At 36.2% G+C, this 17,861-nt stretch overlaps 1 protein-coding gene across 34 annotated transcripts in view; it reads right to left on the reverse strand.

The window, feature by feature from the left end:
- CLASP2 (cytoplasmic linker associated protein 2) overlaps positions 1–17,861 on the reverse strand; it is a 173,848-nt gene that overhangs the window by 26,612 nt on the left and 129,375 nt on the right. For 12 of the 34 annotated variants that reach the window (XM_014941952.1, XM_014941897.1, XM_014941929.1 and 9 more), the window contains 9 exons: positions 17,003–17,173; positions 15,941–16,048; positions 11,277–11,339; positions 10,476–10,582; positions 7,461–7,484; positions 6,752–6,996; positions 6,056–6,119; positions 3,755–3,757; positions 473–636 (listed from right to left, as the gene is read on the reverse strand). In XM_014941952.1, coding sequence (XP_014797438.1) covers positions 473–636; positions 3,755–3,757; positions 6,056–6,119; positions 6,752–6,996; positions 7,461–7,484; positions 10,476–10,582; positions 11,277–11,339; positions 15,941–16,048; positions 17,003–17,173 — 949 coding nt within the window. The remainder of the gene's footprint in view (positions 1–472; positions 637–3,754; positions 3,758–6,055; positions 6,120–6,751; positions 6,997–7,460; positions 7,485–10,475; positions 10,583–11,276; positions 11,340–15,940; positions 16,049–17,002; positions 17,174–17,861) is intronic. The other 22 variants (XM_014942113.1, XM_014942020.1, XM_014942105.1 and 19 more) reach the window with 7 other exon arrangements.

A 17,861-nucleotide genomic window follows, 5' to 3' on the forward strand; every position in this document is an offset into this window, starting at 1 on the left:
CATTTTGGAATCAGGCTATTGGTGAAGTCTGGGGAGAGTGGAATGAAGACAGAAAGCAAATCCATTATTGGCATAACTCCTTAAAAGCCTGCTGACACTCAAATATTGTTGCAATATTTTTATATCAAAATAAAGAAGCTCAAACACAAGCGCTGCATCACTGAACACAAGGCAAGACAACAAACCTACACGGCTCAGATGCCCATTTTTGAATCAGATAAGCAGCATCATATTAATTGTTCAGCATGAATGACTGAATCAAACCCTTTAAACCAAGAACCATTTAGGAAACCAAAATGCTAAAGCAACGAGGCTTACTGAAGTTTCACCATCTGTTATTAGCTCTGCATTTTTCCTAGAACCTCACAGCACACTAAGAAAAAACCCAAAACCTTGGAAGTAGCATGGATTTTTTTGAATAAGTTTGAATTTTTTTTAGTGATTTTTATTTTTTTTTTAAAGAACTCATTACCTTGTGACATCAAGCGCCTTCTGAACTTTTGCTTGTACAGACCCAAGCAAATCGGCACCCATTTTTTTCAAGAGCTGTGTCAACAGTACAAACAGCCAGTCCTGCAGATCTTCTTTATGGACCTGGATGAAGTCCACCAGTGTCTCCAAAAACATACTGAACACCTAAAAGGCAGAAGAAGATGGAAAGAGGGTAGGATGGGGCAAAAGAGGAAGTGACACTGACTGACGTATGCTGAACTTACAAACGAAGAAAGCAGTAAGGGAACCAGAGGCAGAGAAAGGCAAGTGTTTTGCAGCCAAGCAGGAAAAAAAAGAAAAGAAAAGAAAAGAAATCTATCTTGCTTTTTCATTGGATTTTGATACAAGAGTATATTGGAAATATTAGCCGACTTCTGTAGAAGTTTGACCATTAGGTATTCCATGCAGTTTCATCAAGAAAAGAAATGCTTACTGTGATGGCTGGCGCAACCTCAATTTTTTTTAATAAAACTTTTTTTTTTTTTTACCCTTTCAAGCTTTCTCATTAAGCTGATTTGACATATTCCTCGAAGACTACAAAACCCCTTTCTCTCTAAAAGAAAAATAGCTCCTACAATTATTTAGCAAAGTATTGATTGTAAATATCTGCATTACTTAATCCTGTGAAATCATGAAAGCTGGCCAATTCCTTGGCATAAAATCCTTCTGCTATTGCATGTATCCAAACACTGAATTATTCACCAGAGTAGGGAAAAAAGCTGCAATACATTTCAGCCTGGCAGGTCTTTAAAACAAGGAAGTACTTTTGTCTTTTCAAAAACGTATTATCTATTGTGTTCTTTTCAAAAATGTATTATCTATTGTGTTCTTTTCAACAAATAATGTGGAATACAATAAATAAAAAAAACATTGAGAAGACTGCATTCATTCAAAAAAGATGTAGATTATTGTAAGTCTAGTAACTTCAGCACTCAGACCAGGAAAAAGGGGCTTTTTGGAGGGAAGGGCATGACAAATCAGTCACTTTGTCTAAACAGTCTTTTTTGTATCTCACTAGCCTTATGTTTTTTTCAAGACTTACAGTGAAATCAGGATGTATATGCTCTACACCAGTGGGGCTCATGGGTTTCCCATTTCTTTGACAAGAAAAATGGGTGTCTGGGCTGAAAATACTACTTTCTCAACTGATCCTCTGGGGACAGAAGCAGAAGTACTGGTGTGATGCAAAGAAGGTTGGCGAGATGTTGCCTCCTCAGTATTTAATGCCATGGGTACAAGGTTGGCAATAGCTGCTGCAGAGGAAGGGCTGGAACCCCACGTCCTCCTGGGCTGACCTGGCTTCTCATAAGGCCAAATTCCTCTGCTGCCTCCCAGAGTGGATGGTCCCAACCTGTGATCACACCTCACAGGGCTGTAGAAACCAGTCCACGCAGGTGGGCTTTCTTCCACAGCACTGGTGGAGTACGGAGGAGATGGAGCATGCTGCTGCACGCCTTCATCGCTGAGGAAATTACATCTCTTTCCATGTTGATAATCAAGCCAGGTTAAGAAAATTCACATCATAAAGTGGAAAAAAAAAAAATCCATACAAGTATCTTTAAAAGAAATTACTCAAGATTTATATTAGAAATAAAAAAAAAAATAAATTCAGATTCTTTCAGGATCTCATAAAGACCAGGGAGAATCTTTTGATTGATATCTGTCTCAGAAACAGAACAATACAAATCCTACTAAACATAAAGCCTACTAGGACTCTTTTGGAGCAAACTACACTGAAAATTGTAATAAGAAATAAAATTGCTACCTCCTCTGCTATCTCTCTAGATTGGTATTCAAGTCTGAGGTTTAAAAATTACCCTCCCAGTAGCGAGAAGAAATTTTTATGCTCAGGATTGGAAATGTCTTCTGTATTCAGCTGAACTGAAACAATTTACCACCCTGTGGATGCACAAATAGTGGGTATGATTATAAGACCTTGGTTCGGTTTTGCGTAGGAGTACTTTGCGTATTGTAATCTGACAGTCTTTGGACTTCACAGCCCTAAAATAAAGGAAAAATATACTGGACCTAGGCAAATAACAAAAAAACCCCCAAACATTCTGGTGCTATAAAGATTACACAGGGGTCTTACAATTTTATCCAAACCCTTTCAAATTAAACTATATAGCTCAGCAGAATTTAAAATCTGTACCTGTTTCTTCAAGTTTGCAGACCCTGACACACACCACCCTGTGGATGCAAAAATAGTGGGTATGATTATAAGACCTACGCAAAACCAAACCAGGGAGTACTTTGCGTATTGTAATCTGACAGTCTTTGGACTTCACAGCCCTAAAATAAAGGGAAAATATACTGGACCTAGGCAAATAACAAAAAAACCCCCAAACATTCTGGTGCTATAAAGATTACACAGGGGTCTTACAATTTTATCCAAACCCTTTCAAATTAAACTATATAGCTCAGCAGATTTTAAAATCTGTACCTGTTTCTTCAAGTTTGCAGACCCTGACACACACGTCTTTTATTAAAATGTGCAAGCTGAACAAACTTGTTACAACCTTTTATTTGATGGAGTAATGTGGACTTATGATACTTTAAACATGGATCACTACAGCAAAAATATTCTAAAGATCCTGTGCCAATATTTTAGCTGTTAAAAATACACATAACTGAGGACTCAATTTTCTTTTCAAGCTTTGTTTGATTTTAGGTTTACCACAGTGAACGTCTGGAGAACACTCAAATAAATTGAGTCATTTTGTTTTATTTTAAAAAAAAAGAATCACACCATCTTGTCTTTGGCGAAAGCATGAACAATTGAAGAAGGCTGTAAGAGCATTTAAGGTAAAGGATGAATTTGGAATGGGAAATGGAACCACCTATATATGCTGAACAATGTATGTGGGCACTGCAATTTTCTGCAGTTTCCATTTTTATGATGGAAATCAAAATTCTGAGATCAAGCATCCAAAGTTGAAGTTTTTAATAATTTGATAGTAGAAAAAATAAAACAGATATGAAACTAATTGTAAGCAATCTACCTGTAAAGTGAATTATTTCAGATGTGCCAACCACCACAATATAAAGCAGGAATGCATAACCAAACAATGTCAGTTCATTAGTAGATAAAGCACATCTCGAAACTTTACCACACAGTTTACAGAACTGTATATAGCATTTTATGATTGCAAAAGGCTTGACACTGCATGAACTCTTTGGGGAAGAAAAATAGAGAAAAAAGGGTTAATTGCACATTCATGCAAGTAAGGTTAGGCTTCCAACAAATATTGAACCAACTTACTCTCTAAAGAGAGTTCCAACACAGGGGACAGCATGCAAAATGAAACAAAAACAAAACAAAACAAAACAAACAACAAAAAAAGGGAAAAAGATAAAAACACACAAATTAGTGGCCATCAATACAAAGTTCCTGTATGGAATATAAAACAAAATAAAAACAAAAAAAAAAGGTATTTCAAACCCTTTATGATAAATTTAATAATTTTATTGGGATACCCAATGTATTTTAAAAGTTAACACTTGGCATATCCTTCAAATCATTCTCCCATTTGCTCCTCCAAATAACATTACCCTCTTTTTCTAAGCAATTCCCTACATCCAGCTATCATGTTAAAGCAAACCTTTAAAAAAAAAAAAAGTGATGACAGAATAATTCTGACAGACACTTGAGAAGAGTCTAAGATGAGATTTGTGTAGCCGTATGTGTGCGATACAAAATTCACAGCTCATGAACTGTTAATACCTAAGGATCCTTGTGGTAATATATGGATAAATATTAATAGTTTTGCAATTCCAAAAAGCAGGCAAGGTTTCAGTGACTGGAAGAGGAGTACCACACGTGCTATAACACAAGGCAAATGTTTGAAATCAAACCAGCATTATTTTATGTCACAACACCCAGTAAACAATCAACTAGAATAATTAAATGTAATGTTCCTAAATGCTTAGTGAAAAGATAAAATGCTCTTCAGACGCATAAAACGGAATTTTGGAACATTTTCGTTCATTGGGAACTGGCTCCCCCACTACAAAAAATACCTCCACTATATATATATGCATAGCTGCAATATTAATTAATACCAGAACAAGCAAAATTAAACCATGCTGCTATTCACAATTTTGCCATTACTTCATTTCAAAACTAGTAGTATCTCAACATTTAATTTTCTTTCCTTTTCTGACAACTGGTTGTTTTTTTTTTTAACAACTTTAGTATCACATTGCTTGTGTGCATGTTTTTTGTTTTTTTTTTGAACAACTTTAGTATCACATTGCTTGTGTGCAATGCAAGTTTCTTCCAAAATACATCATGTCACAGACAGTAGCTAAGTCACTTTTTCCAGCAGGAAAAATAAGGACAGATGAACACTGAGTTAAGCCATCAAGACTTCTCAAGGAAGACTTAAAATGATGTAAAACGTATTGTATAATCAAAGTAATTTTTCAGAATTCTGCTGGGAAAAGCCAATACTTCTGAACTAACTACTTGGCTATGAATTTTTCTGGGTTATCATTTTATCAATTCTGAAAGATGGACACAAAGTGGGACATGTTATAGTGAACAAAGAAGACAAAGTTTCTTCCAAACAAGCCTGTAATTCAACAAAATATAAGGTTACATGTTTTTTTACATGATACCACTATAACCTTTATTCAGCTCCTAACTTACCTGCAGTCCTTTTGCTGTGGGAAATTACTGCATTTATGAAGCTGTACTAGTAACCCACCTCCCACAACTGTAAAAATACTATCAAGTGAAGCAATTCAGTTAAAAAGCTTTTAATGGTTTTAGAAAACAAAAGGATTCTTCTGCTTGTTTTATCATCCATACTGCACATTTATGAAGCTGCACTAGTAACCCACCTCCCACAACAAGTGTAAAAATACTATCAAGCGAAGTAACTTGGTTAAAAAGATTTTAACTGTTTTAGAAAACAAAAGGATTCTTCTGCTTGTTTTATCATCCATACTGGGTCTTTACCTACGTAAAAGCGAATAAAACATGGCATTTTCTTTTATACAGAAGTATCGTCTCCACTTTATTTACTGAATAGCAGAAATGATGTTAAAATTACTCAAGAGTCTCAACTGCCAGCCCCATCTATGAAATTTGAGGAAGACATCATAAGCTATGATAATACAAAATACCTTGGAAAATCAATAGGTACACATTGGTATAGTTCATCAGACTCAGCATGTATGATTTAGCCCACTTTCTTCATGATTTAAATAACTGCACCAGACTCGTTTGTTTCTACTTGAGAGAAAACCAACTCCTGTTGAAGTGGCCTCTGTAAACAACACAACCTCTTAAAAATACTTACAAATTTTGAGCAAACTGTTGAACTATTTCAATGCACTTTAGATTAAACTAACCCTTATTTCAATTAGCCTGTGAAAAAGGTGGGAAATTATCCTGTTCAAAATTGCCAATTAAATGGATTGCAAATCTGATACTGTTAACTTCTTATAGAAGACAGTTTATCAAATTCTTAGATGTGCAAATATCGCTGACACATTTTACCACAACTTTTCAAACGTGTTTTGAAACGTACTGAAGGCAAGAAAAACCTAAACGTACCTTACTGTGAGGATCAGCAAACATTCTTGTGAAGATTTCACACAACCTTTTCAACTCAACACGACTGCCAAAGTGACAACAATACATTAGTCAGCACTACCAGAACACTAATGCATGGTCATCACTGAAATCAACTGTAATTATTGAATCAAATCATCTAATAAACCAAGTAGAGAAAAGCATTTCATTTAGGACATGGATAAAAATGTTATAGAATTTGTCTAAAATGAGACCGTCAAACTGAAAAACTCTCTTTTGACGAATTCATAGATTATCCTATTCTATACTACTAGAACAGAACATATAAGGAAAAAGGTGTTCTTAGCAGCTAGCAGTAAACTGTTTCTTCTTAATAAACACCCAGGAAATAAAAAGAATAATAAAAATAAATTATAAATAAAATAAAGGCCTTCCATCAATACTAGATGCAAGCACTTTAGGAATCTTTTGTACTGCAAGAATCCTCTTGATTTTAAATTCCATTGCTTAAACTGAGCCTTTCAACCAGCTCCTATACACTAGTGGCCAGAAGTGACAAGAACTTCTTCACTCCTTCCCCCATCTTACTCTCACAGACACACACCACGCTTTCCCTCTCCCCAGCTGTGTTTGGAACATTAGCCTCCTTCTCCTGCTTCCCTTGCCTCCCCTCCGACTCTGAAATAACACGTTTCTCCTATTAACAAGTCTTCTTACCTTAAAGTTCTCTGGTTCTTTAATAAGTTTTGCAGGCCTAGAAGGCCTTCTTTTCTCTCTGACCAGTTGGAGCTGGCACAGCGATTTAGGACTTCAGCCACATCTTCTGTCTGTCTCATATACGTTGGTATGCTTCCATTCCTAGAGCTATAGGACCTTTCTGAACAGGCACTTGATGCGTCACTGTTGGCATCATCATCTGAGTACATCCCATAGGACTCGTATCTTCTCCGCACGGGCTTCTTCTGTTGTACAGAAACACCCCCCGTTAGTACTGATCTTCAAGGCAACAACACACAGACCCATAACCAGCAGAAAGACCAACAGTTCAAATACCCAGTGTGACCCTTAATCCCTGGAGTGACGAATGGCTCCAACTGTTCAGCAGGTCAAACCAAGTTACTAAAGATACTTAAAAGAAGTATGGCTTGCAGAGTACTCCAAACATAAAAAGCAAATGCAGAGAAGACATACGTTTAATGAAATGTTCAACTTAAGGTTTACTTGTAAAAATCCATATAATTGCATGATAGAGTGTCACATAAGTCACATAAAGACTATATTGAAAGTTAGTTATTTCACTTAATAGCTTTATGTACGTTACAGAATCAGGTCTAAAGCCACATATTCTATCATTTTAACTTACTTTGTATCAAGCATGTTAATAACAAAATACTAAACTATTGAAGAAGGAAAATAGTTTCTATACCTTAGTCCGTATGTCTCCTAAGAGCTGTTAGCAGTAAATTATTGAAAAGAAACAGAAATTGAGAACAGGAAGGTAAGGCATAGCAGTATTGTGACTATTAAACTACCTGCCACTGGAAAACACATCGTCTTACTGTAATTTTTGTTCTTAGCTCTCTGTATCTAACTAGCATACAGTGGATTGCCAAGAAGCAGTTTGCTAAGCTTCCATTGCCAGGGAAATATTAGATATCACCTGCTGGCTGGTCACAAAGACAACTCTGTCAAAATCTTTGTCTTACACAGTGACATTTGAGTATGAAAACTTAACGCATGCAGTAAATTGCTATTTAAGTATGAAACCTTCATTTAAACTTTATTTTCCCATCAACTTCCCATCTCTGTCTTTGTTTTATCTTCACTACAATGTCTAAATTTTGTCTTTGCAACAATTACTACAGCAACGTCCTACAAAAAAAATTAGTTACATAATGCAAAACCCCAAATCCCCTAAAAACAAAAGCAAGCCAAACAAAATGCAACACAACATGCCAAAAGTCAGAAGAAAAAAATAAATTAATACTCTTTATCCTAAAAGGAAAAGCACACACCTCTGCAAAATAACTCTGCCATTCAAATCCTGGAGTTGAAACTAGTAGTTAAAATTTCGGTTTCACGACATACTTCAAAGAAGCAGTAGCAAAAGTGATTGTTTTCCCTTTAATTACTATTGCCATTTGCACAGGGTTCTCATTTTTGACTGCAGAATAACTTAAAGGATACCACAATACAAACCAGTCAATACATCATGTAACAAGGAAGCTTACTGTCAATGGAACAAGCATACACACATTTGTAAGGGAATAAAGGAAGGGAAAAATCACAAATACGTCAACATTTTTGAAAAGGGTCACCATAAGTAAAAAAAAAAATAAAATTAAGGTCATAGACTCTGAAATGCCAAGGACTGTGCTAAAGTAAAAGGTATAAAAATATGTAAAGATCACCATATCACTGCATTTCATGTGTCTTGTATTCAAACCAGACCTTAGCCAAAAGAATTATACCCCTTTGGCTTGTACAGCATTGTAACTGGCCAAGTATTTTTCATATTATAAAAATAGTAATACAATCCAGAATCTCTTTGATTTCTACATTACATCTGCCAGGACTCTGCACTCTACCTTTTAAAAACACTGTTTGAGGGGGAGGTTGAGTCTACGATAAAACAAGAAGCATGTTCATAACCAGATTTCCATCTAAACGGAAGCTATTTGGACAGGACAGTCTGTACATTTAGAGGCATGCAAAGACTGTAATAATAAAATGTAGCTTTTCTTGATACTTCTTTGCAATGACAGATTCTAGCTAAAACATAAAAACTAATTTCTAACATTTCTAGAAGGATCATGCTATTTTGGATCCAGGTAATATAAGACAGTTTCTTTGAACAAATTTTATTGCTTCAACCAAGCAGGACAAATTCAAGCCTGAAAAGCAGCCATTGGAAGCATAAATTTCTCAATTTATATTCTTACTATATAGTTTGCCCAGCTAAATTTGAATAAGCTATGAAGCTGCTAAAAGTACTAAGATACTCTTCACATAGTACCAGTGTAGATAAATCTACATACAGGCTTTCAAATTACAGCCAGAAACCTTCCATGTTCCATGAACTGTTTTTCTATTGTTCCTTATTCCAAAATCTTGAGTGACTTCCAGTTTACTGACCAATATTCCCATCAATGCTGAAAACTTTTGGCATGTTTGCAGTATCAGAATGGGGAAAAACCACTCAATGTCACCATGACATCTTAAGGTAAGATTTCACAGATATCCTGATCTCTATGCCAGTGAAGGCACACAAATTTTTAACTAACATGCCAAGAAGACATTATTAACCAAGAAATCAATAAATCACCAGATTAAGAACATGACAGAGTTCTTAAGATTATTTTCCTTTGAAATTTTGTTTTGCTCTATCCAGTCATATCTGTCTATAATTAAATATTTTAGAGTCGAATTTGTAGGTTTTTACTAGTTTTCCAAACAATCTTTTTGTTAAACCACAACAATAACAAATTTCTTAAAGTGTCCTGATAACTAGATAACAGGTACTTACAAATATTTAATAATATGCGAATAGTATAGAATACCTGCTAAAAATATATCTGATTCATTGAAATTACTTGAAGGTTTTAGCTTCCTGATGTACGTGTCAGAATAGGAAAGTGCATGATGTTTTCACAGTTTGGCTAACTGGGACAGGAGGGACAGGAGCCAAACCCACCCTTTCAAAGGACAGTAAAAGTTAAGAAAGAGAACGGCATAACCAGTTTTAAATTCAGTGTAACACCTTGAAAAGAAAAGACAACAAAACCTAAACTTATGAAACACTGCCTGGCAAGCCACCGGCCTCTCTCCTCAGCATCAATCTCATGTTGTCAGAGGGAACAACCTCCAATGGAAGCCAGGCTTAGGATAAGCAGAGTGCTTTGGGCTGTCAGCATTCCCAGCTCTGACAAGCCTTCAGCCTCTCCAGAAGTTTGTGGCAAACTGCTGGTTAGTGCTACCTGCTCGAGTGGCTCCTGACTCCAACAGACCGGTCCAAGACTATTTACTGTCTGCCCTGGAGAAACACACACTCCTCACCTCTCCAGAAGTTTGTGGCAAACTGCTGGTTAGTGCTACCTGCTCGAGTGGCTCCTTACTCCAACAGACCAGTCCTGTCTGCCCTGGAGAAACACACACTCCTCAAAAGTGAAAACTTCTGTGGTGAACAATAATTCCAATATTTTGCAGCTCTACCAATTCAGCTCCTCTTTTTTTTAATTCCAATATTTTGCAGCTCTACCAATTCAGCTCCTCTTTCCCCCCCCCCCCTTGCAGCTCTACCAATTCAGCTCCCCTTTCCCCCCCCCCCCATCCAGAAGCCAATAAAATAACAAACGACAAGTTCTTTTGCATACTTTAATGTATAGGTACCAAACATTTTTAAGAGACTGTATCCTACAGGAGTGAAGTGTGAGGTTCTTACCAAAGCATCTGCTACTGCCTCTTCCACGTCAGAGCCTGTGTTGAGAACTCGCATAGCACTAACTGACGACGACAATCTACTCGACTGGCTAATCCCAAAGCCGGTACCTGTTATAACAACAACGAAAAGGAATATAAAGAATTCAGTCAGAATACCAAGGTGGGACATTAATACCACCACTCATGTTAAAAAAAAACCCAAGCAGAAGAAAAGCATTTGCTTAACATTTCTAATGAATTATATAGTGGCTAAAATACTGGTTATTTTCATTCTGAAGTCTTTAGTGGTGCAGCATAAAGTAAGAGATGAAGTAAAAAAGGAGAGTCTCATACAAACACTCTATTCCAATGTCACAGGGAAAAAACCAACAAAACAATGGTTTTATCTGAAAGAACCTTTCAATTTATTTTTTTTTAGATTTATGTCTTCTTCATTTTGGGTTTTTGTTTTCATTTAAAAAGAAAGTAAATACAACAGGATGGCTATTGAGAACGCTGATTAGAAAACTACATGCATAAAGAATGCTCTACGAATACTGAAAAATGGAAAACTAAAAAAGTTCTTCTGCAAGTAAAAATAAAATGATTGTTGTTAAGGAAGAAAAGGATTAACGTTGGAAGGTGGGGGTGGACACAAAATCTAGCAACATAAAGACATCTATCTGGATTACTGAAACCACAAAACTCAAATTAATATAAATAATGCTTTTTAAAACTGAACTATGAGAATAGCCAAGTGGGTGGGGAAAAAATAAATCCAGGATGACTGCACAGATGACAGCAAAGTGTACTCATCCTTCACCTGTAGCCCCATAAGCATCAGGAGCGTAGAGAGCACCAGTGGATCTGGAGTGATGTCTGGAAGCTGCAATAACAGGATCATATAAACCCTATCTATCACCACGGAATCAAAGCGTGGCAATAGTTGCTTAGATGAACAAGAGAATATTTAATCAAAAAGACCCAGCTTTAGCACAAGAAACTGAATATTACACAGAAGGAAAAAGCTTCAGAGCAGTTTTTTTGATTATATAGAATTATGTAGATTTACGAACACCAGACATTTCATGCGTGATTTTTTTTAATTTAAAAAATTAAGAGCAGATTAAAAGCAGGTATGTTTAAGTTCAAAGAGGAAACAATGCATAGACACACACGCGTGCGCACACACACACCTCAGAATCCTCAGAAATACCTAGAAAGTTCCACTGCTACTGGTCTTCCATTGTAGACTTAATTCTACGTGCTCGCCCCAATGCCAGAGCTCATATACCAAGCTTTATCTGCAAGAAGTGACTCCTGCACAAACTTACCACATCAGCAGCTGCCAATTTTTATAAACTTGAGTTCTTGCCTATGTACAGGCAAGTCAACTTCAGTTAAAACACATTACTATGTAGATGAAAGGTAAAATTCTTCAATTTTAATTAAAAGTTTAAAATGCCATTAATATTTTATATTTGTACTGTTTTCTTTAAATAAATAAAATGTGAAAATAAAGTATGTATGTAAGTTACTATAGCTCACTAAGATTCTTTTAAGTTACAGAAAGTGGGAACCAAAGATCCTTAAGGACTTTTGAATAAAATCGAGTACCCTCCTCCTCCTGGCACTTGTATAAAACTTGTCTTTTACATATTCTAAAGACCTTAAATCACCATTGCTAATGTTTTCTCTCTTAAATCAAGTAATTTTAAATTCAAAGTCTTTTAAAATTATTCATCTTCGAGTCACTTGTTAGAATTTTACAGCCATGTAAATGAAACTGGTTTTGACAATTTTAAAATTCAAATGTCCACCTACAGTGACACAAATCCTGGATATAATTTTATGATTTTAATAAATCACATAATTTTATGATATATAATTAGAATATAAAATTATAATAGATACCATATAATTATAACTTAATAAATACAAGAACTGTAAATGCAAATATTTTACACCTTTTGGATACATAAATAGAAACCAGGAACCAAATTAATCATCCTTTACTCTGATTAACATAGACAATTTAAGAGTCCGATTTGAATCAAATAACCCTGACGTGGGCCAAATCACATTTAGGGTAAGTACACTACCTTAACCTGAGCAAACTCCAAAACAATCCTAAGTCCTGCAAAGGTCCCGGAAGTAACATTGTGTTTTTTCCATATAAAGTTTTCTACTCCTTACATCATTCCATAGCCACATATTTCATTTCCAACTAAACCTGCATGAAGCTGTTTAGCAAAGGAATTTCATTTTGAAAATACTGCTTTGTGGAGTACTTAGTTCCTCAGAAAGTATGTCTCAGCATGGAAAAGGAGACAGGACAGAGGATGTCAAAATACAGGCATCAAGGCTTTAAATCTCTCTTATCCTGCTAAACAACAACAGGATAAGCCTTTCTATGGCATGCCATCAATAAGCCCTGAAAATTAAAGGGACAATTAAAAATTCAAACTTTAGGCATATAATTCAAAATATCCTGTTTCCACATTTGAAACATGCTGTACAAGTTTTTAAGACAATGAAAGAAAGCACTATATTGGATCAAACATACCTTACTCCACAGCATATTTCCAAGAATATTCTTTGTATCCTTCAAATTGCAGGTATTGTGCAAATATTTAGTTTTGTTGTTTCATTTTTTTAAAAGATCAATCAAAATAAGATTCAAATTGAGTCAAAATAACATAATTTCTTAGCTAAAATATGGAAATTATACTAGTCTGATAAATACTGATAATACAGAAAAGTAGGCACTGCCACATAAATTACAAATCACTTGCTTCTCACAGTGGCTGTAATCTTATACTGAGATGTGAGATTACATAAACACTTCATACCAATGTATAGAGAGAAGCAATTATGGAGCACTTGGGTCATTTTATGCCCCAAAGGGCTTAGCATTTGTAAGCAAAAATTCCTGTGCTGAGAATCAGATATAATACAAATTACATTCCCTCGTCCGACCCCACGTAATAGGTACAAGCCCAGAGCTGAAGCTGCCTTATTTCATCTTCCACTTACATCCTTGAAAAACAGTAAATTTAGTATTTTTGATAGAAGTTAATAGCATCCTGTAAGACAATACTGGTCCAACAAAACACTGAATGACATAAGAAACCATTCAAATAAGTCATTTTAGAAAGACTCCTAGGAATCCTCATTTATTCCAGGTAGAGCCACTTTTTTTTTTGTTTTTGTTTTGTTTTTTTTTTAACACTGAATTCCTATACATACTTATTTGTATTCTCTGTGCTATCAGACAATTCAACCTATTCTATCTGTATGAGTACTTGTTTCAATTTCTAAATACGAAAATTAAACTCCATCAATAAAAATCAAACCTCAAGTAGCATCCGACCCATCTCACAGTATTAGTTGAATACAGGTTTCTTAAGATAACAAGCATTTGACCCCATATAAAATGTAAATCAGATCTTGCATGCACGCAATTGAAGCCAAGCTGTAAGGCAGCAAAAGCCGCACAAAGATCTGGAAAATACCCTCGTTTTTAAAAGAAAAGCACATATGTGTGTACTACACCACAGTCTGCCAGCTGTGTTTTAGTACAAGATACAAGTTCACTAATGGGTCCTGCATAATGCCTACTTCTAACTTAATTTCCCAATTAAAAAGCATCTGGGCAAATTAGCATTAGTTATTGAAACAGCTTTAATTCAATTAATCTGTACTTTCCCAACACAACCATGGCTGACAGGAAGCACACCGCCTTAACAGACCTCAACAGACCTCCAGTGCTAATTAGGAGTACAGCTGGGTGCCTCAATTTGAGATAGAAACCAGCTATTTACTATTTTCAGACCATGTTTAACAGGTAGTATTACAAGTCCTTCACTGTAAGCAACACTTGACCGCACACAGACAAAAAAAAAAAGAGGGATACATACTCAGACAAATGATAACACCAAAAAGGATCAGTTTCAGATACAATCTTACAGAGACAGTACTGTACTACCAAACAATGAAAAAAAGCTCTCCAACCAACACGTAAAAATACTTGTATTAAATTTTACTACCAGAGTCGTAGTAACCTTGACTAGGATACATGGAAATGAGAAGCTCCCCTAATCCTTAGCCAACAGCACGTTAAAATAATTATAAGCTAATGTTCCTATGCCTTATTGACTCCTCAGAAAGAGACAACAGATTGACAATCTTGAAAAAAATGTTAAATATTGGGGCCAATAAGCTGAAACATTAAGTGAAAACAAAACTTTTGCTTACAGTAGCCCTGAAAATGAGGACTGAACGTGGCTATGGATGTGTGAATGTTGAAGTTTTCGATGCCTCTCTTCTTCTGTATGTAACAAGAGCTGCTTCTTCAATTCCTTATCACTTGTTCTACGTAGATTCAGTAACTTCAGAACTGTACTTGGGTTCATCTACTTGCATTAGGATATTGCTACTTGCCCTTTTCGTTTTCTAAAAATGGTTCTTGAAAAAAATGTTAAATATTGGGGCCAATAAGCTGAAACATTAAGTGAAAACAAAACTTTTGCTTACAGTAGCCCTGAAAATGAGGACTGAACGTGGCTATGGATGTGTGAATGTTGAAGTTTTCGATGCCTCTCTTCTTCTGTATGTAACAAGAGCTGCTTCTTCAATTCCTTATCACTTGTTCTACGTAGATTCAGTAACTTCAGAACTGTACTTGGGTTCATCTACTTGCATTAGGATATTGCTACTTGCCCTTAGAATAGGCACGTCTATGTTCCTTACCTGCACCATCATATTTACTTGCTTCAATAGCAGTAAGTTATAATTGTTACTATTCTTTCACATCACACAGGGATGACAATAGAGCTAAGCAGACATAACATGAGGCATATTTTCTTCTTATACACCAAAATACACATTGACTAGGGAGCAATTTTGAAGAGTGGCAGACCCCAGCTGCTGAGTTGAGGAAAGGCAGAGGATGACAGCCCCACTCCATTACTTGCTCCAGCTGGTCCCTGAGAAACAGATTATCTAACTGCACCCAAGCAACGAGTGCTGTAATCAAATGAGAAACACATCATCATCTCAAAAAAAGCCTTCCAAAAGCAGAATTGCCCTTTCAAAAAAAGACTGTCTAGGCACTGCGAATCACACACCTCTCCAGACTTGGCATTTGAGATAAGACTACAACTAGCAAAGCGTTTCTTTTTCAAGTGAAACCTTCCAAAAGCTGAATTGCCCTTTCAAAAAAAGACTATCTAGGCACTGCGAATCACACACCTCTCCAGACTTGGCATTTGAGATAAGACTACAACTAGCAAAGCGTTTCTTTTTCAAGTGTGCAACCCATTCACACATCGGCCAATCCTCCACGGAGGTAAGCGCTGAGCGAGTCAGAGGAAGGGAAAATAATGGTGGCTGGCTACAAGCTAAATGAAGGAGGCACGGATTCGTTAGGTGCACGTAACGAAGGGCAAAGACAGCCATGCACAACAAGGGGCTCCGAGTACTTACCAAGGGGTGTAAAAGAGCGGACAGGGCTCGTGTCCCTGCTACTTTCACGGCTGGCCTCCCGACTGCACCCCTGACTCACACTAGGCCGAGGAATGCGGCTGCCTCGTGCTAGTATGATTCAGGGTACAGACAAACAGCAGCACAGAAGGGAGAAGACATAAGAAAAGTTGCAGTTTTAATGCAATTCCGTTTTGCAGTTAAGATCAAAGACCTATTTCTACGACAAGACACTGGTGACTACGTGGTACTGTAAGTCATAACTGTCCCCATACATTTTCCCTGTGACTGTGCTGGATTACACTGACATTAGCCAGTTCAATGACCTTATTTCTTTACACAAATAAAAATGGGGGTTTTATAATCTCTTTACAGAGTGGTTGACAAATCTCTTGAAAAGGGGTGGAGAGGAAACAAGCAATGAAAAATACGACTGGAGTATTGATTCAGAATTTGTGCTCAAGATCAAGTTAATCAACAGTAACGCAAATGAAAAAAACCACAGCTTTCCAGAGAAGGAAAATATAAAATTAATGCAGCTTTGGTAAAAATCAAAATATATTAAAAAGAACAGCAATACCATTAAAATCAACTGACACTTTTCAATAATATTGTTTGTAATAAAGTGGATTGCACTGATTACACTGATTAAGCTTATATTGTGAGGTTTAAGGAGTATGACATTCCTTTTTGTATCACAGGACACATATGCATGCACACATACACAGAAGACACACAAAAATGATGGAGAAAATCTTCTCAAAATGGTATCACGCTTTCATTCAATGGACGTAGGAATTTTGGAGGTGGGGATAAGAAGTGAAGTTAGAGAAGAAGGAAGAAAGGGAGGTGAGGAAAAGAAAAAATACCGCATTCTGACAGAAAAAAAAAATATCAATGTTTCGGCTTAAATTTAAAACTGTCTTGTGTATCAAAGACAAGCCTCAGGAAACAGGCACGGTTCTAGTTTTATCATCCACCTATAGCTAAATGCAAGCTGTAGATATCCAGCACTTAAAGTAAGAAGGGCTATAAAGAAAGCAAGAGTTACCCAGTGATTCTTACCTACTGACAATCTAGAAGGACTGGCTTCTCTACTGCACCCCTGACTTCGGGGGATTTTGCTTCGTTTTTGTGCAGCTGCAGGGTTCACTAACACTCTTTGAACTCCTGTGCTCATAGTGGAAAGTGTGGTTGTTGTCAAAACTCTTCCAGGGGACCCAGATCTACTGCCAGCTGAAGGCAAAAGGAATAAGTGTAAGTAACAGCACAGAATGATAAACAACCATGGTTAAAAAGTAAAAAAAATATGCTTTAAGTTAGTAGGAAAATGGTGGTAGATTGAAATGGGCTGGAAAAACTTCTAAGGTAAAAATGTGAATTAGAAGACCTTGTTCCAAGTTCTTACAGCACTACGTACAAAGTAAATAAAATTATCAATGCAAGGAAGCACTTAACATGGTATTTAGTACTAAATATTCTAAAGAAATCATAAATATTATTACTAGTCTTCAACAACACTTCCAGTGTCCTTAACGTGAACATTGGTGTGTTCATTTTTTTTTAATCTACCTAGTCTCACTAATCACATTTTCTATTAAAAAAAGAAAACAAGAACTGCTAGAAAGCTGAAGGCAGCAACTTTGAACTAGTGTTTTCATAATTATCCCAGCTCTTCCAATGCAACCTATGTTATAATAAAGTAACATTTAAACTTGTCTCCCTTGCTTTTAAAAGCATGGAGTCTTCAAGCACTACTCTCTGAGAAGTTCGATGTCACTGAAGACAATTAAATTACTCATATTCATTTCTGTGGTGGTTACCCCACAAATCCGAAGAAGATCTTCGATCAGTTTTAAACAAGCTAGAAAACTGAGCAAGACATATTTAAGTGTCTTATATTTTTATTAATCAAAACTGTACA

Source organism: Calidris pugnax, unplaced genomic scaffold (assembly GCF_001431845.1).
Source record: "Calidris pugnax isolate Ruff unplaced genomic scaffold, ASM143184v1 scaffold23, whole genome shotgun sequence".
In the NCBI taxonomy this organism is placed as follows: domain Eukaryota; kingdom Metazoa; phylum Chordata; class Aves; order Charadriiformes; family Scolopacidae; genus Calidris; species Calidris pugnax.